The 27,426-nt window shown below is 36.1% G+C and overlaps 2 protein-coding genes and 1 non-coding gene across 3 annotated transcripts; 1 reads left to right on the forward strand and 2 right to left on the reverse strand.

The window, feature by feature from the left end:
* Window positions 1–830: 830 nt before the first annotated feature.
* LOC104899649 (mitochondrial import receptor subunit TOM40-1) lies at window positions 831–10,942 on the reverse strand. Its single transcript, XM_010686879.4, has 11 exons — window positions 10,609–10,942; window positions 9,948–10,029; window positions 9,756–9,855; window positions 9,546–9,641; window positions 9,394–9,444; window positions 8,592–8,657; window positions 8,286–8,387; window positions 4,378–4,446; window positions 4,207–4,290; window positions 1,868–1,963; window positions 831–1,261 (listed from the first exon to the last, which is right to left on the reverse strand). Exons 1-11 carry the CDS (start codon window positions 10,739–10,741, stop codon window positions 1,205–1,207), a joined length of 936 nt encoding a protein of 311 aa, XP_010685181.1. The 5' UTR covers window positions 10,742–10,942; the 3' UTR covers window positions 831–1,204.
* Window positions 10,943–13,774: 2,832 nt separating this feature from the next.
* On the forward strand, window positions 13,775–13,861 carry TRNAS-GGA (transfer RNA serine (anticodon GGA)). Its single transcript has one exon. It is a non-coding gene; the product is annotated as a tRNA-Ser (tRNA).
* An 8,640-nt stretch (window positions 13,862–22,501) lies between these two features.
* LOC104899651 (tyrosine-sulfated glycopeptide receptor 1) lies at window positions 22,502–26,243 on the reverse strand. Its single transcript, XM_010686880.4, has one exon. It carries the CDS (start codon window positions 25,966–25,968, stop codon window positions 22,741–22,743), a length of 3,228 nt encoding a protein of 1,075 aa, XP_010685182.2. The 5' UTR covers window positions 25,969–26,243; the 3' UTR covers window positions 22,502–22,740.
* Window positions 26,244–27,426: the final 1,183 nt, after the last annotated feature.

Genomic DNA, 27,426 nt, shown 5'->3' on the forward strand with positions numbered 1-27,426 from the left:
ATTTTTTTCATTGTTTTTATCCTGTTTGGCCGTTCATCATGGACCACCTATGCAACTTAGTTATCTTCTCCTTTTGCGCCCTCTGCCTGAGGTTTTCAACAACTCAAACCCCTTTGGTTTTGAAAGTGCTACAATATTCAATTCAGCTTGTGATATCAACATTAAGAACCGCAGGTTCGCCTCCCCTTGTCTATCTCCACCATCAGAGAGGAGTCAGAGGACGTCTGTACCCTCAGCTGAAGTTTCAGTTTACTTCCACACATTCCGCAAGGCAAATCAAGTCACCTCCTACCTTTCCGAATTTGGTCACTCGGACCACGCTGCAGTTGGAGCTTTTACTTTAATCTCAGGATCTCATCCCCCATCTCAATCAGTTTTGCTAAGGAAATATCCTTGTGAGGGATTTCCTATCTTTTTCCTGTATTGATTTAAAAGAAGAAAAAAAAAACCTTGTGAACTGCTGCACTGTTCATTTTAACAAAAACTATGTTCATGTTCCATGTTGTATTGCACCGCCCATTGGGTTTCTTATCAATTCAACAGTACGTCATTGCACCACAAGCCAGTCACCACTCTTCTGTCTATTACACCCGCTTTAAAGGTTCCAGTTCTAAATGTACTTTACAATCAATCAAAATTTTTGCTTCCTTTAGTAATAGATTAACTATATTACTATTTACAAGTGCTAAAGCTAACAAAGAACATTAATTCAATTAAAACCTCTACTTGAAGACTTCTGAAAACGTCGCTACAATTTCAAAACTATTCCAATGTGAAAAGATGCATCTGAAATATACTCTTGAGAGATGCATCTGAATAATTCACAAAAGTGACAAAAGAAAGAATGAATTGACATCATATTGTTACAGAATGATGAAATGTAAGACTTTCAACTCCGCAAGTGTGTTATTAGCCAGCATCACTAGATCAATTGTTTGCAATGATGTTGAAGGCCATGGGAGAGGCAATATTTTGACTATCTGAATTCTAATAATAGAAAAAGAAAAAGGGGAGAATATCAAACAGTATTCTTAGCCCAAAAGTGAAAAATGAGACCAATATAATTCCCTATAAACCAGTAAAATTGAATATAGGAGTACACAACAGATTTCGACCAAGAAACGGAACAAAAAAAACTCGATCCTCCAAAACCGGATAAACGCTCCTACAGCAGTAAGCCTCTTTGAGTTGGACGACAAATGTTTTACTCTCCAACAGTAAAGCCAAAACCAAATTTGTAATCTTTCTTTTTGTGATCAATCTGCAACGCAAGATTATGGGATGCAGTCAAAATAATGGATAGAAGTACATCACAAGCCAAGTTAAAACCGTGCATATGGATATATTAGAACTCATGCACGGCAGTCACGCATGCCAGGCCCAGCAAGCTGCAGCTTCTGGATGACATGGGCCATGAGGGTTGTGCCATGCTGGCCATCCCAGGGACTAGGCCTATGACACACCACCTTACATGTTTTCCTATTACTCTATTAGAAGTTTGATTGTGCTGGAATGCCAGCCACCCATTAGAGAGGTCTCTGCAAAACACAGACCGCCAGGGTAGGACTTGTGCCAGCACAGCCTACTGCCACACGAGATCATGCAAAACGTTTCATCATAAATTCTGAAAACAATGACAAAAAGAGACACTCTCCTAAATGGTCTAATAAATGAACAGCATAAGCACGAGTACAGAAAAATTAGTAGTAAATTCTAGAGATCAACAGAATTTCCTTCCAATTCGAGATCACCAATAACGCCAACAGGAATTCCCAATCTTTTTCAAGTTAGTATCAATAAAAATTAAATAACAGATTTCGAAAGGCTGCAAACCTACAAAATGAAGATCTGGCACATAATATCTCACCTCTGCAGAAAGTATAAAATTGAGACCCAGATTAAGTCTCTCTTCAAGAAAACCAGTAACACAACCATTGGAATCTATCTTCCCTCTAACACGTGCCTGCAGAGGAAATGCAGCAATATGGAATGTGTTAGCTTCCAATTGAGAATCTACTTTTGATTTAGCAAACATTAGATACGCTCATCATCATTGTAAACATTACCCTGGATGCCTCTAACAAGGCTCGCACAAGGCAGAAGGGAAAAGGTACAAAGCTTAAGCACCGTGATCAAAGAGCTATTTGCCACTATTAGTTTTTGTCCTGAAATAGATAGCTCTTTCTGAAAGATGCATCTCTATATTCTTTGTACACCGAAGAGCATGTAAGAGTTTGTGCTACTATACTCGTGCTTTTAGAATTTTTCCAAATGTTTTTTTTCGATCTTAAATGCACTCCTTTGAACTATCAATATCTTTAGTTAGGTATTAAAAGAAATTATGAAAGTAACTATTGAATAAATCTAATAAGATCCCACATTATAGTATTTTATTTCATAAATTAGTTGAAAGATGGAACCAAAATTTTCAAAGTTTGACCATGAAAAAAGGAAGTAAAACAATTCAATATAATAATAATGGAGTATGAGCAACGAGTATTGTACAGTAAGCCAGACATTCAATGTGGAAGTTATATAACCACAAAAATGCCACGGCTTTCAAAACAATAGGTAAAATTGTATATCAAATTTGAAAATTTCTCCAAATAATCTTTTTCTAAATCAGTCCTCCCAAGTCCCAACACCCCCCCATATATCTCACAAAATTGAGTCAAAAGCTAAGTTGCCAGGGTTCGAATTCGGGTGCGTGGACAGAAAACAGCAAGATTTCAAGGTTTTAGAAATGGGTACACATACCCATACAGAAAACGTACTGGGTACGGGTACGGTTTTATATTACCAAGATTTTCTTTTGTATAGAGAAGCTTCCATGAAAGTTTTGCATTAATACATACAAATATATTAGACACCTCATCTGATTCAAAGATAAAATCAATCACATTATTGCCTATAATATTTAGTAGGAAAATTTGTGAGCAACAACCTTTTTTAAACACTATTTTGCAAGAAACAACCTTTCAAATTTTTTTTACCATTTAACAACCTTAACTAATTTTCTTTTTGCGAGAATAGACCTCAAGGCTTTTTTTCGGCGTTGATTCTGGTTTTCGGGAATCGATAAAGGTCTTTTCTATGTGCAATCCCCGCAACTTAAGTGTTCGATGCCTTGACCAATGCTTGTGATCAAAAATTAACATCGGAAAATAGCCTTGAGGTCTGATCTTGCAAAAGAAATTTTGGTAGATATTGTAAAATGCCAAAAAAAAAATTAAAAGATTGTTTCTCGCAAATTTTCCAATTTAGTAATTTACTATCAGAGAGTGCAACCTACTGAGCAATCAACAAGATATTACAGACATTCCGTATCCACCCTCTGCTCTTGTATGACTGACTGCAAATGATATCTGTTAAAATGCATCTCTAATTTTATCTCCTTTTCCATTTTACATGGTCATCTTCATTATTTGTATCGACAAATATCCTTTGATTTCCACTAGGGGTGCTTATCGAGCGAGTCGATCGCGAGCTGGGGGTTGCTCAACTCGTGCTCGTTAAGTTTCGAGTCGAGTCGAGCCGATCACGAGCTGCTCATTTAATGTTTTGGCCCTCTTGATTTTCAATTTTTTTGAGGAAATTTATTGATTATATTTTCTTTTCTTTATGGAAATTATTAATTATTAAAGTGCATTAATTTATTATATTAAGTGTCAAGGTTAATTTTTGTTTTCAAAGATTTAACGTAGAAAATTATTGATTTTTCAGTAAAATTATTGAGTTTCGAGCTAATTCGAGCGAGCACGAGCGAACTCGAGTCGAGCTTTGACCGAGTCGAGCTGCTTGCGAACTGCTCAGCTCGATTAGCACCCCTGATTTCCACTAAACAAGGAGGATAAGTGAACCTACTTTTACTTCCCATGATCAGCCAAATAAATGAGAAAAATAACTTCATAGGAAATATGAAAACGATCACTAACTCTTTCATTTAAGATGACAAACTAGTGGTCACAAGAACCTCTATGACAAAAGTTCAATGCTAACAAATTTGCACTTCCATTGGGCCCTACTATAATTTCATAACAGAAATACAGCACTATGTAATTATAATAATGATAAGTCAGTTAACAGCAATGAAACAGGAACAACTTATTACTTGTGTTGAAAGATGATTGTGAAAAACATCTTTAATAAGATTAGCTTTAAAGATAACAATACTAAATTGGATCATCTGGAATTTTGAGAAAATACCTGACGTAGCACTGCATCATAACCTACGGTAGCTGTAACATCTTTTGACATATGGTTATATGCAAATTCTGTTGCTAGAGAAACCTGCATCATACGTATGGCATCAGGCTTCAGGCGAACTTATAATCAGCCTCACTAGAGATGATATAGTCGCTGGACTAGTTTGCTTACCTTTTCAGATACTTTCTGGACATAACTAAGGGCAACCATTCCTGTGCTAGCCGCTTGCCCAGTTGCAACCTGCATATGTACCCGACAACATAAGCAAAGGCAAAGTGAAGCATCAACTACATCAAGCAAAGCCCAATCCAGTAAGAATTGGTAGATGCATTAGGTCTGCAATATTGACAGTAAAAAAAGAAGGGAAAAAAGGCAAACAAGAAAATATATGGGCACACAAAGATCCACTCGGCCAGCTAAAATAAATGAGGCCACGAACATAATTCCGAACTAAATAGCACATGCACATAAATTAAACGAATAGCTACTAAATTATCTCACTTACATTTCCGAAAATAAATGAGGCCACGAACATAATTCCGAACTAAGTACCAAAAACACACCTTTTCACCTACATTTCTTTTAAGATAATCAAGAACTTCTTTCAATGAAAAAATAATCCCTCCGTCCCACAGATATTTTCCACCTTTCTGTTTAAGGTAGTCTCTTTTTGTAGTCATCTTTCGTAATTAAGTGTATACCAACCCGATTGAATTTCTTTGTTCCAATTATACTGACACCATTGATCGATGCCAATCATTAAATATAGTTCTCAATATTTGTAAAATTTCAACATGGAAAACATTGTTGGACTGTAGACAAAATCAAACGAGAAATTTGTCAATTTTAGCAGGACTTGATGATTGATGGAAAACCTGGATAACGCTGGATGGTACTTTTACTCAAACAAGTAATATCTCAGATTTGTAGGTTGTACATCTAACCAAATTAAAAGCTTCGAGAAACTTGCCCCAAGGGAGCACGCACAAGTGGAGTGAAAGAAGAAAGGCAGGGTTGTTGCCCCTACAAAGGTAGTGCCCTGACTCTGAAAATCTAATCCTGTACCACAAAGACCTTATTATGCATATACTTGATTAAAGCCCGTCTTCTTCTGAATTTATAATGTGTGCATCCCCGTGCCCAAATGCCTAACACTGCCACACAATTCCTTCTAATCCCCATTCCCAGTCTAATTAGGGAAACAAGAGAGAGAAACGATGTATAATCCCCTAACCCTGGCTATGCTGCCATTCTACTTATATATAAAAATTACACATACTCCTTTCTTATTTATTTTCTTTTAAAATGATGTTCTACAGTTTTATACTAGATTATTAAATATTTGGTGCTTATTAGATTCTTCTTGAAATGCATGAACAATCAAAATCCAATCTCCCACCCAAGAGAACCAAGTAAATATAGCGTTGCAAATTTCAACTGATTAGTTAGGATTAGTAATAGAAGGACGGAGAAACCAACACAACTAAACGAACTCTTAATCCTCGTACAAAAGATGAGATATCAAATAATAGATAGTATAGGCCATACATTAAAAGGCATTGGTTGTCAAAGGTTTCCAAAATTCTAACACATGATAACGCCATACTCTTGAATGTGACAAGTTGCCACATGCCCATATCAGTTCATGAAACCTTTTACTTGACGCCACACCATATACTTACACTCCCGCTGTTTCAATTTTTTTTTTTTTGACAAGAAACACTCCCGCTGTTTGTAAATGTAAGGCATGCACTTCTTGAATTTGCTTTTACTAATATCTCTAATAATATTTAAATAAAATAATAAAAATTTATACCATTAGATTTATCTACACATTACTTTCATAATATTTTTCTATTGTAAATTTTCACAGTATACATTAATTTGACAATCAAATTTTGACCTCTAATAAATGATGTTCTAGAGTTTTATACTAGATTATTAAATATTTGGTGCTTATTAGATTCTTCTTGAAATGCATGAACAATCAAATCCAATCTCCCACCCAATGAGAACCAAGTAAATATAGCGGTTGCAAATTTTCAACTGCATTTAGTTAGAATTAGTAATAGAAGGACGGAGAAACCAACACAACTAAACGAACTCTTAATCCTCGTACAAAAGATGAGATATCAAATAATAGATAGTATAGGCCATACATTAAAACTTAAAAGGCATTGGTTGTCAAAGGTTTCCAAAATTCTAACACATGATAACGCCATACTCTTGAATGTGACAAGTTGCCACATGCCCATATCAGTTCATGAAACCTTTTACTTGACGCCACACCATATACTTACACTCCCGCTGTTTCAATTTTTTTTTTTTTGACAAGAAACACTCCCGCTTTTGTAAATGTAAGGTATGCACACTTCTTGAATTTGCTTTTACTAATATCTCTAATAATATTTCAATAAAATTATAAAAATTTATACCATTAGATTTATCTACACATTACTTTCATAATATTTTCTTATTGTAAATTTTCTCAGTATACATTAATTTAACAATCAAATTTTGAGCTCGAATATTGTGCATGCCAAGTATTATGACACAAGTGCCTTGTCACAAAAGAAGAATTCATGAGAGATAGATAAAGGAAAAGTCATCTTTCATAGTAGTAACAAGTAATAACAGTTTTAGATGGTTGAATTTATGGAACTTCTGCGATCAAATTTAACCACCTAAAAGATTTGATAGTCATAGTGAAAATAATCGATGGGAAGGCGGCACTAGGAATGCGTTGTTGGTGAGAAAGTTGTGGCCAAAGATGACGGTGGTCACCGGTGAAAGGAGGAAGAACATCTGGTGTGAGATAGGGGTAGATGAACAACATATGTGAGATAGGTGAAGGAATATGTGGGTTCGGGGTCTTATTCCTTTTTTCAGTCAAACCAACTAGCATGAAAGAAACTAAAATCATTTTCCTCTCTTCAACGAAACACATTAGGGAATCTAGAGATTTTGTGTTTCCTTTTCCATTTTTTTCGTTCAATTTCCTTTCCCTTTTCCTTTCCCTTCTTTGAACCAAATGCCCCCATGATCTATTTTAGTATCACTAAAATATGTGCACACGGCACCACTATTGGTATTCTATAGGATTGTGATTTTCTCTTTATTCTATTCAGAAGCTAATTCTTTTCTGAAAGTAAGAAAAGGAAGTTATAGGAACTACTAATCCTTTCAAGTCAATATTTTTTAACACGTCAGTTTTACATTAACGTTCAGTTAGTGCCTCGCTATGCTAGTCATATGTGGGTGTTTGATTTAGATAAAGTGCTTTTGCTTTCTAAAAACAATTGTTGAGCAATATTGATGATACTCCCTGTGCTCAATACTAATAAAAAAAATAAAAATGATTTTATTTTGAAATCCTATATTTAAGGAACATGGGTCCATATCATAGTGTTGTGGCGTTGATATTTCAACAGAGTTACTTGAGGTGAAATGAAGTTGTCTATTAACATAATTTGTTATAAGATCGCACTAAAAAAAAATGTAAAATCTGTTGCAAAAGCTTATGCTCCATTTTTTACTTCGCCACTAATGCAATGTCTAGAAAGTCTATTTTAGATAACGCACTCTTTTTCTAACTTGAAATCCTTCATTTGTAAGCAAAAATCTTGAGTCAACCTATACTAAGAAAGGTGGGAAGGACATTTCAATAGTGAATAGATTATGTAGGCAACTGAGTGTTTCTAGCTCCCCAAATTTAAGATCCTAGCTTCGCCATGTTAACACGCTAGTGAAATCATGGGAGTACATAGCAACACATTTTACATTAACATAGACTTGAACCTTCAATGAAGAATCAAATACCAACACTCTTCTAAAGGATTTATTTATCTTCTTCTTGCTGCAGAAGCCTAGAGATATCTGTATCCGGAGTTCTAGACTAGGTATGTTTAAAAAGCTTAAGTAGAACAAACTAGAAATGAAGAGATATGAGAACAAAGTAGAGAGCTGAAACATAACATCAATTTGTAAAACCAAGAGTTTTTATAGACCATGATTCCAATGTAACAAAATGTTATACAAACTTAAACATGTGAAAACTCATAAAAGTTAAGTCATATTACCACTTTATCGTTGCTGTATCGAGCAGCATAACCAACACCAGACTTTCTATGCTGACCAGCCCAGAAAATTTCACCACCTAAAGAGAGATGTGGGGTCACACTCTGCACCCATCCGCCAATCAAAGGAAAATTGATATCAGAAATTATATGTGTATGTACAACTCCACCCATATAAATAATTTACAAGAGAAGAAAGAAGATTCAAGCAAAACACGGGTAAAAGCAGAACTCAGAACAGACACTTTCATACAGGTCCAATTCAAAAAAGCTGGTATGCAAACTAAAACAACAGCTTGACCTTTTTACCTGTATGTAGTTTGCGCCACAAAGTGCACCACTTCCTAGTTGAAGCTGAGCCCTATAGTCTTTACCCTGGCATAGGCAATTGTCACCAGATAAACAAACAAATGAGGATAAATTCATGCAATATAATATAGAAAGATAGATAAACTCAGACTCAGAAATAGTCATCATTATATTAGAAACTAAAAGGGTAAAAAAAAACTCGTAACCTGCACAATTTTAGTTTCTAAATCGAATGACAGTAAAACAGAATTAAATTCGTATGTACAGCTTAAAAGACGAATGAGGCTATTATAAATAAAGTGATGAAATAAAGAAACATGGATCAATATGATAGCTTCATTCAAATGCGATCAACCAGAAATGCGGAGTAAACATAGGATACTTCACAAAAGGAGCAAATTTTTTACATAAGAGCATCTATTTGAAATTAGTGTGGAAAGGCCAAGGAAGAGACTCAAACAGTATTCAACTTGTAAGTAACTATGCGAAAAAGGATTCCCACAACGTTGACATTTGCACATCAAGACAAATTCCATCAGTCTTAAACTGAAGCAAAATAGGGACATTCCTATTTGAAGCATATATAAGCATAATTTCCCAGTTGTCATCTTTGGACAACTAATGAGCCAATATCTCAAATAATTTAGCATGAACTGATGAACTTCATAATATTATATTGCTTTCCCAGCTGAGATCGGGATGGATATCTTGTGAGGAAAACCTTTTCTTTTTCCGGTTCTCATACATGGACTAGGTTGATATATTATAGGGGGGAAAAGAAACACAAGTATAAAGGTCTTACCTTGTGATCTAAAGTACCCATCGCGTGAGACATGTGAGGCTCACCTGTAAGCTGGAAAAGAACACAAAGCCTTATTCATCAATCGCAAAAACTTATCAGCTATAAATTGAAGGTTTACAGAAAAAAATATACTAGAAGAACAACAGAATTACCGAAGCATTTCCCTTCAAAGTAACATTCTCTGTCAAATCACACTTAAGTCTTGCATTTAGTCTACCGTCATGTGAGACCCTTCCAATAAGCATCAACTGTGAAACACCGATCAATTTAACTAAAGGTTAGTGCAATGCGTGAAAGAAGCGATTGGGTGCAAGATCACACTTTCCATTTTCATAGAACAATCATGATCAAGCTTAACTAACCTTTGGGTCTAAAAAGTTAGCACCAAATTCATAATTCGCAACAGGTATTTTAATGGGCTCTGGAGATTGCGAAGGAACTTCAGTCGGCCCCATGGACACACTGAAATAATTCAGAAAGCACAAATGAATTCATCAATACCAACAGGCGAAGTTAACAAAAGTAAACACAAACGAGATAAAAGCATGAAGTACCTGTGACTAAGAAAGAATTTTGGGCTAAGGGCTTTAGTAAAATCAAACCGCATCCCTTCGAAAGTTTCTGGCTTCAGAGACACTGTCAACAACCAAAAAACAGATGAATCAATTTCTTCATAACGATTCTTAAGCATTTCATTTTGCATTCCCAATGCACTGACACACCATTTCCAATGAGAAAATTGAACCCAAAATGAGTGAGCATGAACTAACCAAAATGAGAAATAACCATTAACTATTCATCAACAACAAGCACACATATCATAATTACAGCTCAATTAGAAATTCATATAAATACACTAAAAATATTAGATGTCCAGTAAACACCCAAATCAGCTGAGGAACAAGACCAAAATTTTATTGACCATATCATCATAAAGTGAAATCACACACATCAACTCCAAATAAAATTAGCCAAAATTTAATCAACTTCCTAAATTTAACATATAATGCAGCATTAGTGTATTCTAATGTACCAATTAGAATCCACCCAACAGCACATAAAACAGCAAAACCCTAAAACCCCAGAAAAAACACAAGAAAAAAATATATAAAAACCCACAAAAACGACTACCCATAATAACAAAACCCAATCTTTCTCTCAACCCCCGCCCAAAAGAAAATCAGAAAAAAGACCCATAAAGTTGAAAATACTAACTTAAAGATTCACGGTGAATTTCTTCATAAGGAAGAGGGCAAGGGAGATTGCTGTAATCTACAACTTGTTCAGTTTTTGGAAGTTCGGTTGATTTTTCACCCATTGCTGGCACTGTGGGAGGAGTTGCTGCCATTTTTGGTGTAAAATAAAAGCTTCAAATGTTTAACTAGAGCTTGATAAGTCAACAAATAAGCAACAAAATTTGTCCCTCTTCCTAAAGATTACAGATCAAGGGGTATAAAATAGCAGAGAAGGGTTTTAGGAAGAGAGAGAAAGAGATGGGGAAGAAAGGGTAAAAAAGAGGAAGAAAAAAATGAAGGGTTATGTTTATGACTTTAGAAGAGGGGCTTTAGGAGGGTTTTTGGGTCTCCTTTTTTATGGGTTCGGGTTATCAGTCATGAAAAATCTGGGTAATCCGTTTGAGATACTTCTATAGTTCTATGTGTCTATGGACCATGTCTATGTAATTGATCCAATTTTCAAAATAGAAAGTGCTTGATTGTATATGTATATGATTTTGCTTTTTTGAAGTTGAAATTGAGGAGCTCTTTTGTACGGGTTGGACTCGGTCCACGAATATTTGGAATCGAAGGTGATATTAATATAAGTTATATTATTAGGCTATGTCTATTACCTGGTGCTCTATTATGTTTCTGCTTTTAGGAGTGTACTTTTTAAGACATGAGGAACATACATTTAACTTGACTTTTACATAGTGCATATTACTATATTTTATTCGGATTTTTTAGTTCTATTATATTGATTCTTGATATTATTTACCTATTTTATAATGGTAACTTTGTATTATTACATGTACTAAAACATACAATCATGTGGAATCTCGTTGATATGGTCTTAGCATATATTTTCAAAGGAACGCGTATGTGAGTCAACCTCCTAAACCCATAAATAGATTTGATGGAATTAATGATATCTTGGAGTCCATGGGGATTGCTGAAAAGTATGGGGGTGAATTCGTTGTGGATATTCTTGATAGCTTTCACAGTACTCTAGGTGTCATCGATCTTTTCGTCTCTTTGCGTAGTGATAAAGGCGGAGTTCAATTCTTGAGCAAGCATTGTACATTTTCAGATGATGTCTATAGGCCAGAGATGCCTATAGATGATGATAATATGTTTTATGACTAAGATGGTTATTGTGAATGATAATTTAGTTAAAATTGTGTGACTTTACAGTAGACTACTTTTAAGTTAGAACTTTTAGTTATTTTATGTTTAAGTCTATTTTATATGTGGAACTTATTATGGAACTTATTATGTTACTTTTAGTTATTATCATATTTTATATGTTTGTGTAAATCAAATTGCATTAAATATATATGTGCCTATGTAGAATAGATGAAGATTTGGTGCAACAAAGTTTGACGCGTATAACATTGCATGAGATGAGGAGATTGACAACCCAAGTTGAACGAATGCCTTTGCATTCGGGGGAGAACTGGGGCATCATTTCATACATAGGATGTTGACAGACTATCGTAAGTTGTGTAAAGAACAACTTCGGGTAAGTAGAGAAATATTTATAAGCCTTGCTAATATCCTTAGAGAACAACAACTCCAAGTAGCTGGTAGATGTATAACCATTGAAGAACAACTTGGGTTAGGTTTGTACATGTTGGATAAACCTGCTTTTGTTCGTGATACTGCTGAAAGATCTGAACATCAACTATTTTGAAGTATTTCAAAAAGGTATTACAAGCATTGGAAGCATTGTTGAGTCAAATAATTCGACCATATCAAAGTTTGTATGAAACACCTCCTGAAATTCAAAGCAATATCAAATATTAGCCTTGCTTTAAGGTACTTATCCTACATTCGATGACATTTATTATTAATTAACATAATCTAATATCAACATGTATAGTCTCAATGTAATGACGATATATACTTGTGTTTTTAGGATTGTGTTGGTGCCATAGATGGTACCTTTATATAATCAGTTGTTGCAGATGATGTAGGCAGGACATTTAAAAATCGTCACGGGGACAAAACATGAAATGTGATGGATGTGTGTTCACTCAACATATTGGTTACTTACATCAATGTGGGATACGAAGGGAGTGTACATGATACAAATGTATGGAGGCGAAACTTAGGAGATGCTAGAATGGGATTCCCTCATCCACCGTCTGTAACTAGTTAACTTATATTGCCATGATACCATGGAAAAATACATTACTTTAGCAAACTAACATTATGATTGTTGTATAGGAAAATACTACATACTCGATTCAGTGTATCCTAATACACTCGAGTACTTGAGTCCATATCTAGTATATGGGTTGAGGTATCATTTGCCTGATTTCAAAAGAGGGACTCCACCATAGGGAATGTATTGGCAATTCAATTACCGGCATTCTTCTTGTTGAAATGTAATTGAGAGAGTTTTTGCGATTTTCAAAATAGGTGGAAGTTTCTAAAATCGATGCCGCAAATGGACGAGGCTAATTAGTTGTAAATTATCGTCGCTTGTTTTACCCTACACAATTTAATTCGTTTACATGATTTAGGTATTCCTTTCACATGTACACCAAATTGAAGTCATGGAACAAAGAAATGATCATAATATGTAAGATGATAACTAAAATAATAGCTATGAATAGTGTACTACAGAAAATAATTGAAGAAATATAAGAGTTAATGCAGAATAATCCCGATGTGATGAAGCAAATTTATGGACAAGAAGAAGACGAAGAATTAACCCATTATGAAAACTAGTTAATGTTCGATAGTACTATTATTGTGCCTAGTAGTTCAACTATCAAAACGTGTATTTTCTTTTATCATTTCAACAACGACAAGTATTATTGTTGTTATTATTAAGGAAAACTGGACAGGAATAATCCACATTTGCTTACTAAATCAATTTTTTGGTCCCAGGAACATATTGACAGGTAACAACAAGTTATTTATAGCATTTATCCGGTTTTCCCTTCCCTGTTCATCTCTTTTATCTCTCCCACCCCCACCCCCACCCCCACCCACCCCCACCCCCTTCTCCCATTCGCCCCATGAACTCGTCACTCCTCCCCCTCTCCTCTCCCTTCGTATCTTTTTACCCCTCTCATTTCCTCTCTCTGAGCTTTCCCAACACCACCATTGTTGACGACGATCACCACCACCATCTGAGTCATAATCGTTGTGTAGGAGAGATGGCCGAGTGGTTTAAGGCGTAGCATTGGAACTGCTATGTAGGCTTTTGTTTACCGAGGGTTCGAATCCCTCTCTTTTCGTACTTTCACCTAATTTAATTCGCTAACATTCCTAACTGTAACAAATCAAACAACATAAAATCCTATTATTAGAACATAAGAGTTGGATCCTTCTTTTATTTTGATATATATTTATTCTATTTCGAATTGCCGCGGTAACACAACCATCGCTCGAAGAGAGAGATATCGTACAATCACCACAACATACACGCGATTCGAGGAGAGAGAGAAAGAGGAGAGAGATAGGAGGAAGAGAGAACCGGCGACGGGGAGAGAGATGGGGTGGGGGCCTGGTGGCAGGTGCGGTGTCCGGTGGCTGGGGTGGAATCAAAAATTAACTTGGTTTACCGGTTTGCCAAGTTACAAGTTTCTGGGACCAAAAAATCGATTTAGTAAGCAAAGGTGGAATTATTCAGAATAATCCAAAGGTGGGATTATTTTTGACACAGATCGGACAAAGGTGGGATTATTCCTGTCCAATTTTTCTATTATTAATAGATTATTGTTGTCATTTATTAAAGAGTATGTACTTTGAACAATGACATATATTATTGAAATTTGTACTTCTTAGACTTGAATTATCATTTCAATAAAATTAGCAAAATCATATAGAAAGAATTAGCAAAAATAATAATTAGCAATATAATAATAATAATATAATTAATATTAATCATAATAATAATAATATTTAAGCAATAGTAATAGGAGTAATAATAACAATAATAGTATAATATAGTAATTGTAATCATGATATTGATATTTATTGTTTGGCCTCAATTCAGCCATAGCCCAATCATAAGGTGGGAGGCCCAAACAGGTGATCTTGCCACATGGTCTCAGGGAGCTTAACCAAGTGAATGCTTTCCAGCTGGAGGTTCCAAAGCACTATAAATACCAGTTGCCTCATTAATGAGCATGTATTGAATTCTTACCTAAGAAACCAAATCATCTCTCTCTAGACTTTCTCTCTCTGGATTGATCATCAATTGACTTGATCGTCGGAGAGACGATCCCGGAACAACCCCTGGGCAGTCCAACCTTACTTTTGCAGGATTCCGGTGTACGGACAGATTACTCAGGACAATGATATCTGGACTGATACCTAATCAGCAAACCTTAGCACACATAATTTTTGGACAGAAACATTTATAATAGTAGTAGTAATATTAATAATAATAATTATCATTATCATTATTTTATTATCAGAGAATTAAATTACTGAACTAAACTGAACTAAAAATAAGCGGGGAGAACAACCCCTAAGAATTGTCCATATTCAGTCAAGTCAGGCTATCACATCATTACTTTGTAGGATTCTTTGTCCGAAATTACCTTTAACTTTCATGTTTTTGCGATAAACTATATTATAAAAAATTGTTGTCCCAAACTACCTTAATTTTACCATTTTGTTGTTGACATCTACCTTATGTCGGTTTTCGACGTTGACTTTTATTTATTTTTTCCAAGTTTTTAATGTCATATTATATCACTTAATCTCTTCAAACCCTTTTTTAATTTTCCCATCATAATTTCCCATTATTCTGTGTGCACGCGCTCTCTCTCTCTCATATCTCTGTGACACTTTGTACCACCGATCCACCATTAAATTTCTATTCTACTTAAACTAAAATTAAAACAATCACCCTCTCAGTGTCCTCGAATCTCAAGCAATTTCCACAAGGGTAAATTTATTTTTCCACAATTTTGAACTGGAAAGATAAAAGAAGGCCGAACAGTGGCATAAGGTAGCTGTCAACAACAAAATTGTAAAAAGTAAGGTAGTTTGGGAAAATAATTTTTTTATAAGGTAGTTTCTTGCAAAAACTTAAAAGATAAAGGTATAGTTTGGGACAAAAAATCCTACTTTTTACCTAAACTCTACTAATGGTGATTGTCCTAGCTCCTCCGCAAATTCTGTTTTTTTTTTTTGAGAAAATGTGGAATCTTTACATCCCTCCAATTGAGAAATTTTATATGGAGGATGTGTAGTCATGCTCTGCCTACCTGTGTGGGCCCTGAACTTTTGTTCGTCACCCCAAAATTACTTAAGATCACCCCCAAAAAAGTTGAAATTATATTTATAACCTTTTTTTCCCTAAACCACCACCATCCACCTCCTGCCAGGTTGCCACCACCACCATCCACCTCATGCCAAGCTGTCACCACCACAATCCGCCTCCTGCCAGACTGCCACCAACACCTCAAACCAGCATACCCCACCCACCCACCCCCACCACAACCAGCAACAACCCCCCTATTTCACCTCAAATTGCAGAACTGAGTTCGTTTCTCTCACCACCATCGTCGTATTCGTCGGCTTTTCTCTCACCACCATCGCAATCTAACTAAACTCAAAGAAGCTACCCCACCATCGTTGTATTCATCGGCCTTTCTCTCACCACCATCGTCGATCTATCGCTTCTTCAAAGTTGTCGTCTCTCACCATGGCCAGATCTCTTCCCTGCGTAGTGATTCCATGACAAAATAAAATTTTTTTTGGGACCATGGGGGAGAACGTCCCGCCTGGACGTTCCACCCATGGTCCCAAATAAATTTCGGGCGTATTGTGTACATACAAAATATAAAAATTACTTGATGAAAAAGTTATTTTCTTGATATTTTTATTAGTTGTCAATGGATGTTGATATATTGTTGTTGCATTTCAAAATTTAGGTAAAATTAAAATTTTATGTCTTTGGTTTCATAATTGATTTGAAAAATGCTTTAGTTATGTTAATTTGTTTTTCAATCAGGTATGCTATATACAGCAAAAAAAAAGCTAAATACAACAAAATATATTAAAAGACTAACCTACCTTTTAGGGGGTCATCTTTGACAAATGACCCCCTTTTGGGGGAGTCATCTATGACAAATGACCCTCTTATATGGGGGTCATCTATGATAAATACTTCATTCCCGACATACCCCTATCGCGTCAAACATATAATATAACTTAACACGAAAACTTTAGGTGTCGGCTATTATGTTAGGGGGACGCGATAGGCCTATTTTAGAATTTTTCCCAACCGAAACGCATCCAACTTTATAAATAAATGTGACACGTTGGCTTGTGTGCATAAGTACTTATGATAATGTATTTTGCGGCATTGCTACACCCTGCGTACAAAATTTTTTTTGTTTATTAAAAAAAATTAAAATTAACCATGGTTAAGTTAGACATAATTTTAGAGGCTGTATTTAGTCTTTTTTTTTTTTGCTATATATAGCATTTATGTAAACTTTTTTCTTTCAATACACATACTTTTATGAAATTTTATTTTAATTACTTTATATATATATATTTAAAAAATTTAAAAGGGTTATATTTAAAAAATTAAAAAGGGTTATATATATATGTAAAATTTTTTCTTTCAATACACATACGTAGGGCTAACCTTCCTACGTCCCTTTCCATGGCCACCAACGTCACTCAGAAGGGATACCTAGGGAGAGAAGCTCATTATAATATATAAGATCCTCTCTAGAGAAATCTCGAGTTAATAAATACACCCAACATTTCCCCACTAAAAATCACCAAAACTTTCATGCATTGATTATTCATTATTAAAAATGATAAATTAATATATTTGTTGAGCCAAATTCAAGGATATCTTGTATGTATATACTGGATTTTTGCACATATAGAAAATGGAAATTTCCTCAGGTACTCCTGAGGTTTGGTGTAATTCCCAAATTACCCCCCACATTTGGGGAATTCCTCAGATACCCCTGAGGTTTGTGTTTGTGCTCAAAAAACCCTTACTATGGATGGAAACCTAACGCCGTTAGGTTTTCCTCTCCTTCTCCCTAATTTTCTTTTTCTCTCTCCATCCATCATCCTCCATTGATGAACATGGAAGCTTTCTCTCTCCTCCCACCCCACTCTAAAACCCTAACCACCGAACCCCACCACCTCCCTTTCCCCCCACCCCCTGCGTCGCGCTCAGTCGCATCCCCTGCCTCGGCCGCCGCTCGCCGGAGCTTCGCCGGCCACCAGCATCCTCGTACTCTCTCTCCTTCGTCGCACTCTCTCTCTCTCGCTCCTTTCCTTCGTCGATTTGGACGGGTTGGGGTGGGGGGCTGCGGGGGAAGACCACGAGTGAGGCGAGAGAGAGTTGCGAGCTCCGGCGAACGGCAAGCGAGCAGCAGTGGTGGTCTCCGACGATGTGGCGCGCGGGGGTCGCTACGTATAGCAGCTCGACGAAGGAGAGGAGCGAGAGAGTGCGACAAAGGAGAGAGAGTACGAGGATGCTGTTGGCCGGCGAAGCTCTGGCGAGCGGCGGCCGAGGCAGGGGCTGTGAGAAAATTGGGAAAAGTTTGGAGGATGGTGGGGATGGTGGGAGGAGAAAGAAAGTTTGGAGATTCATCCATGGAGGAGGGTGGGAGGAAGGAGAGAAACTGAAGAAAGAGAGAAAAAAAAGTTAACGGCGTTAGGGTTCCGTCAAGAGTAAGGGTATTTTAGACCCAAACACAAACCTCGAGGGTATCTGAGGAATTCCCCAAATGTGAGGGGTAATTTGGGAATTACGTCAAACCTCAGGGGTACCTGAGGAAATTTCCCTAATTCTTTTTAATGGAATGAAAGGTTAAAAAGTGTTTTCAAAGGGACCATAACTCCCTTACTTATATAGGAGAAATGATAAACATCTAATTGCTAGATGTTTGCCAAACATCTAACATTAATGTGACAACATGTGAGTGGTACACATGTCACTATATTGTTTATCCAAACAAATTACTTTTTCCAATTTTTTAAACTTGTATATCTCAAAAATATATTTTAGAAAAAAATAAAAAATATACCAATATTCATATATTTTTATTCTCTACAAATAGACATCCATCTTGATATAATTTCATCATATTTTTATTTTACTCTTCTCTATCTCTTATTTAGATATGTAAAAAAAAAATATACGAACACTATCTGTTTATACACAAACACTAGTGTGAGTTGCATAAACACTAGTTATAGTTACACGAACACTAGTTCTAGTAGCATGAACACTGTATATTAGCATCGGAATCTTCTGACAGTGTCCAATTAAAAAAATACGAACACTATCTGTTTATACATAAACACTATTTTTAGTTGCATAAACACTAGTTATAGTTACACGAACACAAGTTGTAGTAGCATGAACATCATATATTAGCATCGAAATTTTCTGACAGTGCCCAATTTTCGAGATTATTTTTTTGTTTGACATAACTTTTTTTCATGTATATTGACAATTTTAATCTACACACTTTGACATTTTACACTATTCACAAATTGCATTTTGACCCTTATTTGTGATTTATACGTGAATAAAAACATAGTCATGTGGGATCTTGTTAGATTCGTCTTAGTATGTATTTTATTAATATGTACTTTTTATAATTTTTACAAATACAAAACTAAAAATATATGTCCTCAAAGTTTTGCATTGGCATGCATGAAAAATGTAAGTGTGTAGATTAAAATGAAACAGAGGGAGTAATAGAGATAGTAAACTTCCGGAAATTTTCTGTCGCATTTTCCTCAAAGAAAAAAAAAAAAAAACTTCTCTCATTAGTCATTAGTCATTAGTCATTAGTCATTAGTCATTAGTCATGTCTTGAAGCGGTTAAAAAAAAACCCTAGCCTCCCTCTTTCTTTTTTCTCTCTAAAACCCTAGCCTCCCCTACTTCTTCTTCATCAGTTAGGGGCTGCCATGGATGATTTCATCCATGGTAAGCCCCCTTTTTCCTTTTATTTTCAGTTTTTAGTTTATTTTCTTGTTTTGTTGAATAAATCAGTATCTCTTTATGAGATTTCTTCAAACCCTGTTATGGGTTTTTAGTCTTTGTTGTGGAGATCTCCTTCTCCTCTATGGGAGTTGTGAGTGTGGTTGTTTTGTTTTTAGGTATGAGAAATTGTTCTTGTTGGTTGAAGTTCAAAACTCAACATGAAGGTATTGGAATCTCGGATGCGGTTAACATGGCTCGATCAAGAAGACTCTTCCCAAACTATGTCAGAATGATAGACTTCCTCATCAATAGCTGTTTGATTCAGCAAATACAAGGGGGCTGCGCTGTATTGCTCGATCTGGTTCATTATAGTTTCTTCGAAGACGAATTTGATTTAACCTTGTTTAATTGTATCTTGTTTTTCTTTAATATCTATTGTAGATGCCGTTTGGCCTTCAATTAATGAAATTTCTCTTTCAAAAAAAAAAAAATGTCTTGAAGCGGTTAATGCTCGCGCCCTTTTTTGTGAATGTCGGTAAGTTTTCTCTCCTCTCACTCAAACTTCAATTATTTCCGCTTCATAAATCATATGTAAGCTTAATTATGGCTGCCTTCAATTATATTTCGCAATTTACAGATTCTCACATTTCTTGCTGCTGCTGAATTTGTACTTTTTCTCAATTAATCTACATTTTATGAGTCTCAATTCATTTTGTTTGACATTTTTTTTAAGAAATTGATAGGATTTTACTAGTTTTGATGTCAAATGCAGTAACTTCTTTTTTAGAAGTTTATAGCGTGAAATTCGTTGATTTTTTGATTGATGTTGTCGGAAGCAAGAAAATTCATGTTATTCAGATTGTTAAATTGTTCAGCTTATTCTGTGAATTAGGGCTGCATTTGAGCGTAAAATTGCACCTATGTGTAGCTGTTAAGTGATTGATTTTGTTGAGTTGACGAACTTTGAATGTTAATGGTGGTATCTTACATAGAGAATTTTTGAGGCACTCTTCCACTTCGGCGATTTCACATTGATGAACAATGTCTTTATCAATCTCATCATTGCCTTTTAATAACTGTTCCTAAGTATTTGAAATGCTTTACTTTTGGTATGACATCTCATTTGTATTGAAAATTTTGAGGTTTATGGTATTGGTATCTTGCCTTTGCCTTATCCTTTTACTTTAAGGTTTTGTTCCAAAAGTCTAACTTGTAATTGATGCGTCCAAAATAAGCTAGTTATTCACTTTGATGAACCTGCATTGTAGGAATTTGGATGAAATTTAACGGCAGATGACCGTAAGGTTGAGTTAGGGGTGTCCTTGGTTTTGCTTATCTATGTAACTAAGGTAGGAACATATTTCCATATCGTATAGAGTCAAACGAGTACATTTTGGGCAAATGCTCGTGGGTTTAATTCAACTATGTTACGTGGACTCAGGTGCCCATGTCGGATATAGGTACATGTCTAAGCGTCTGACCCGTCTATTTTATGTAACTTTTTCATGATGTTGGCCTAGAATGAAGTATCAAAGTATCCATACCCTTGTTCAAGTGTCAAGGACCTGGGCACTTGAGGTAAATTGGAGAGTCTGAGTAACATAAGGGTTCAATGCCTTCTATCGAAATGGAAGGAGTTTTATATTCACTTATGATATGAAGTGATGGTTTTTGTGGTTTAGCTTCAGTATATGAATGTTAAGAAGAGCTGAAGGATGTTTTTGTATTTCTCCTATTGAAGGCCATGAATAAAGCTAATACTAATAATGTTTCTTCTCATAGATTTCCTGTGTTTACTCTCTGATTAGGTTGGGAAGTGAGGGGAGCAACTGGCTATATTTGTAGACTTTCTTTAAAAATTCTGCTCTTCTAATTCTGTCTATAGGCTATGATCTAGGTTGAATTTTAGAAACTTGGTTTATAATCTTCCACAATCCCCTGTGCGTCCACATTTCTAGTGGCACCAATTGGATCCGTGGATGAACAATAACTGAATACTGTTATTTCGTATGGATTAGATGTAGCTTTTGTTTAATTTGTCTGTATCTTGGGACTTGGGATGAGTAAATATTTTCTGTTGTTGTTGCCTTCTGTTGGAGGGGAGGGCCCCGACCTTATATCATGAGAGCTTTATTAATAATTGAAGCTGTACTTTCACAGGAATCTAAGCAGGTTGTAACTGCTGTTTTTGTTGTCAACGTTTTCAGTTCCTTGACAGAGTATTTATCCTTTTTTCGGTAGCAGGATTTTTCAAATCTTTATCAAACTGGAACTTTGTATAGTTTAAATACATTTGGTGAGTTGTTTTCGCATGAAGGGTTATGTTTTTTTTGTTATTTTCCATTTAGTAGTCAAATTTTAAAACTTATCTCTTTAATTTACAGATCCTTATTGAGAACACTCTAGTTCGAACAGATTCCTGCAGGGAGGCCTTGCGTATCTCCCCCTCTATCATCACTTTTTCATGGTAGGTAGATTCTTTCTGGACAATTGCCCAAGTCTGGTGGATGATTGGCTTGCTGCTTTATGTTGCAAAAACTTTAGTATCATTTACTTGCAGTTTATAGGAAATAAATATGTGATCTCTTTAGCTTGAAATTATTTACTAGAGTCTCACAGAAATTTATTTGTTTGTGCTCCTTAAGATCTAATAGTTTGCATTTATGTGTTCTTTTAATTGAAGGCTTCAAGCTGTTCCCGTATTTATACAGTTGATAGATTACATATCATTAGTTTATATGAGGGAGGAGCAAGATTGGAAGCCCTGCTGAACGTGTAGGATTTTCCCTTTTTGTCCAGCAGATCTGTGCTCAAACATGAAGCATTAATTCTGCATCCTTATATTCTGCTCATAATTTTCTGAGATATAGGCATGATTTGCAATTTGTTTGCCTGTGAACGAGTATCTTGTACTGGAGAGGCTTGATTTAATGAAAGATGCAGAATACATGCAAAATTCTGTCATTTATTTCTCTACATAATCAGCGTCTCTGCATTAAAACAATGTGTTTAGGAGTTTCTGATTGTATACAATTTTATAATCACAAGAAAGAGACTTTGTAGTTTGTACAAGAGATTTCTGGCACAACCAGCCAGTATACATCCCTATCAAGCAAAGCAAAAATCTTGCATAACATTTTTAAAGTAATAGAAAATGACGTTTCCAGTCCACTGCAGCGCACTGACTGTTACCTCATTTCTACCGGGTAATCTTGCTCGGACCTGGGTGTCTGTGGATAGGACATTACATTTTTAAGCTGATCAACAACTTCCCTGATAGTTGGTCTTTCTAGAGGGTTCTGGTTGACGCACTTGCAGGCCACATCGAGCACCTGCAACATCTCTTGCTCATATCCTTTGCCCCTCAGGACTGAGTCGAATATTGCTTCATGTTTTCCTTCTCTTTTTAATTGCTGCACCCATACAACTATTTCTCTTGATGTCTTTGATTTGGATACCTCTACTGGTCTCTTTCCTGTGAGTAGCTCAAGCATTACAACCCCAAAACTGTATACGTCACCTCTTAATGTGGCTACCCAAGCCTGCCCATACTCTGGTGGAATGTATCCTAGTGTCCCAACTAGCTCAGTTGTGACATGAGTTCGATAAGGGAGAATGAGCCTGGATAATCCAAAATCAGCAACATGTGCTTCGAAGTTCTCATCGAGGAGAATATTGCTCGACTTTATATCACGGTGCACAATGTGTGGTTCACATATTTGGTGCATGTAAGCCAGACCTTTACCTGCTCCAAGAGCTATCTTCAATCGTAGTGGCCAATCAAGGTGGGATGGGCCATCAGGATTCTCATGCAACCAATAGTCAAGGCTTCCATTTTCCATATAGGAATACATCAGTAGCCGTAAACCATTATGAACACAATATCCCAGCAGAGAAACTAGGTTTTCGTGTTGGGCCATCGATAAAACTTCCACCTCTGCTTTGAATTCTCGTTCTATCAGACACATATCTCCTGAAAGCTTTTTGATAGCAAGCTTAGCTCCATTATTCATGGTTGCTTTATAAACCAAACCAAAGCCTCCACAGCCAATGATGTTTTCCTGGTTAAAATTGTTGGTGGCTTTCAGTATGTCAAGTATTGTCAAATCTTTGACCTCAGAGGTATTGCTGGGGAAGACTATTACTAGACTGGTATCTTTGCCAACCTCTCGGGAACTGGAGTAGGAGTTCATTTCTGTTTCGTACTTGTCATTGTCACCTCCTGGAAGGATTCTTCTCTTGGACATTATCCAGTACACCAGAATCATGAACATGCCCAGAAAGCCTAAGCAGACACCGAGGGTAATGCCCAGCAACAGTTTCTTGTTCAGGCGGTTTTCATGACGAGACTGACTTGCTGTTCCTGGGACTAATTGGGCTGAACAAGGATGACGCTGCAGGACTCGGCCACATAGCCTTGGGTTTCCAATATAGCTAAGTTCTGTAAAAGTGTCAAACTGACCTCCTGTTGGTATTGATCCCTCGAGGTCATTGTAGGACACATTAAACTTTGATAAGAAATTTAGGCTTTGCAGCGATGCTGGTATCTCTCCAGTCAAATTATTCTGAGAAAGGTCTAGCTGTTCTAGATTTGTGAGATTTGAAAATTCTGATGGGATGCTGCCTGTGAAGTGGTTTTCGCTGAGATCTAGCACATGGAGGTTCTGAAGTTGACTTATATCAATTGGGATATCACCACTGATATTGTTGCCCTTCAGGTATATTGCTGGAGGCAGGTTTGCAAGCTGGTTGTATTGCTGTGTGCTCGCATTGTTGGGGGCGACAAAGACTGGGAGCTCAAGATAACTTCGATTTAATTTATTGGCAACCTTCTCTGATATCACCGCTGGCAGGCTGTTGAGCTGCACCGGATATTTTCCTGTAAGAAGATTCATCGACAAGTCCAAGTAGAAGAAGTTTGGCAGAGTTCCAAACCATTCTGGAATTGGGCCTGTGATTTTATTGAATGACAAGTCCAGAACCTCTAGACTTTTGATATGCACTAGCCACTCTGGAACTTGACCATTCAGTTTACATCCTCCAAAAGCAAGAACTTGCAGGTTTGTGTAGTCTCCTGGCCCTATGAAGCTCTGTTCGCCAGGTATTACTTCGTTGTAAAAGTTTTTTGACAGGATGAGGGTGGTGAGGCTCTTGCTACTCGCAAATATCTTAATTGCATTTGATACATTCCTGAAGCTATTGTTAGAGAGAGAAAGGAAGGTTAGAGATGTTAAAGCCGATACATTGGGAGAAATGGGTCCTGTTAAGTAGTTGGTGGCTACTCTGACTGCAGTTAGTGACTTGCATGAAAATAAGCTTTCTGGGAGATTTCCAGTAAATCTATTGTTACCAAGGTCAAGTATTTGGAGCTGGACAAGTCTTGAGAAATCAAGTGTAGAGATGTTACCTTGCAAAGTATTAACTCGCAAAATAAGCTTTACAAGTTTTGTGCAGTTCATCAAGGATGCTGGTATAGAACCACTGAAAGTGTTTATGTGAAGGTGCAATTGCTCCAAGTTCGAGAGCTTCCCAACGTCCCGAGGAATCATCCCCGAAAATTCATTCGAGTACAACTCAATAACCTTGAGGTTGGTAAGGTTAAGCATGCCTTCTCCAATTGTTCCGCTTATGTTATTTGCAGGCACTGATAACTCTACCAGTGACTGCAAGCTGTAAATGTCATCAGGGAGTAATCCGGACAGAGAATTGAAACCTGCCCGGAAAACTTCGAGTTTGGTGCACCTGCCGAGACCAATAGGAATTTCTTTATTAAATTGGTTGTTGGAAAAATCAAGCGTTATGATGAGAGGACAAGTTGTACATATGGATGAAGGAATTTGACCATCAAAGCCATTATTGCTGGCATTAAAACTGGTCAAATTCGATTCGAACATGAACCAAGCAGGATCAATCTTGCCATGGAGTTGATTGCTTGAAATATCTACAACCTGAATGGTGGAAGGGAAACTACCATTCAGGGAAAAAGATGCAGAGAAATTACCATCCAATCTATTGGAGCTTATATCTATGATCTCAAGGCTATTCAATGAACTAAAAAGTCCTTTTGGGAGAAAACCAGAAAGCAAATTATGAGAGATATTAAGGTGAGAAAGACTTGTAAGGTTCTCAATTGAAGAGGATATGTTGCCTGCTAATCCTCTCCTGGGTAGCCACAACCGGGTGACTCGGCCCGTTACATCACAACCAATCCCCTCCCAGGCAGAGCAACAATCAGAGGCAGAACTCCAATCCAGTGGACCTGAAGAAGAGGAGAGAGAATCAGAGAAGGTTAGAAGTGATTGTTGATCATCTGGATGACAAGCTTGCTGGTGAGAGAATGTGAAGGAATATAACAGTAAGATGAAGAGAAGATGATAACTGCTATGAGAAAATGAAGGCTGAAGTTCAACAAGCATGGCTTAAAGAATTTAATTTTGGTATGTGTGATTAATGTTTTGTTCTTCTTGTTGTTGTTGTTGCTGTTGTTGTAATTGCTGTCTCAAGTAGGGGACAATTTTGTTTATTTTCCTGTGATTGATCAGGAACAGAGGAAGAGGACATGAAGATGAGTGCTTGGTCCAGTCATGTGGGCTTCCACTTTCTGTCTTTGTATGCAGACCCATCTTCAAGCCATTGCTCAAAAGAGAGAGAAAGTAGAGTGAGAAACAGATTTAATTATTTTTAATTATTTGATGTTTGATGTAGATGTGGATATCTTTTCTCCCTTTATCCTTTTAAAATTATATATTTTCTTCGTTAGTTCTTAGTTGTTACACTTTTATTTTTTTGACGTAAAACTTGCAATCTTTTTATATATATTTATAGTATATTTTTTTATAAAAAATATAATAAATATATATTTTGAAAAATATGTATATTTAGAGTTGAGACAGATCCAAATGTAAATGTTATATTAGAACTTTATTTTTAAATATCAATAATAATATATAATAAATAATGTCGAAAGTCAAAACAAAATGATTAATAAAAAACGAAGGGAGTATTTAACTATTTATATAAAAATTTCATCTTTCATAATAGGGCCAAGAAAAAGGAGATGAGATAATTAGCTTTTATGAAAGCGTTTACTTTTGGGCGGCTATGGAGAGTGGACTTTGTTAACAAAGATGGTTTAGAACATTAGTGAGATAATAAAGTAAGCAAGATTTTAGAGAGAGAGAGTCATACTGTCATGAGTAATAATATAGAATTAGTAGTGAAAAAAACAATTGATTAGAGGAAAGATAGTGCGTATCAATTTGCATAATACTAGTAAGTAATTATATTGAAACTTATCATAAGAAATGTCACTGTGTATATAAAAATTGGAAATGGTTATTGCAATGACTTGCTATGCATACTTTGAGAGAGTGCTCTTCTTAATAATATTCTTTTTGAAGTCTACCATCTTTGTTTGTTTCCCATTTTGGACCCCCCACTCGGCCTTTTTCCCTCCACCTTCAATAGCATCATACACACGTTTTTGGTAGCTTGTGGGCAAAATCATAGCCAATGTTGACTCTGTTATAATGCTATTGTTTAGTGAAAGCCTCTAAATTAGAGTATCCTATATATCTATCACCCCTCCCTCTAATTACCTAAATTTGTCCCAAATTATTTTTGGTACCAATCATATCAAGTGGAAAAGGTGTAAATTTTGCACCTTAATAATTTTTTTCCTGTTTTCTGATCTTGTGGTAAAGGTCTATCTCGCAATCAACCTTGAAGGAAATTTTAATAAAAGTATTTTTGCGTGGGAATCTCTTTATATTTTGCACCTTGATAAATTTTTTCTGTTTCCTGATCTTGTGGTAAAGGTCTATCTCGCGCAATCAACTTTAAAGGAAATTTTAATAAAAGCATTTTGGCGTGAG

The sequence above is a fragment of the Beta vulgaris genome, chromosome 7 (genome assembly GCF_026745355.1).
Source record: "Beta vulgaris subsp. vulgaris cultivar EL10 chromosome 7, EL10.2, whole genome shotgun sequence".
In the NCBI taxonomy this organism is placed as follows: Eukaryota; Viridiplantae; Streptophyta; class Magnoliopsida; order Caryophyllales; family Amaranthaceae; genus Beta; species Beta vulgaris.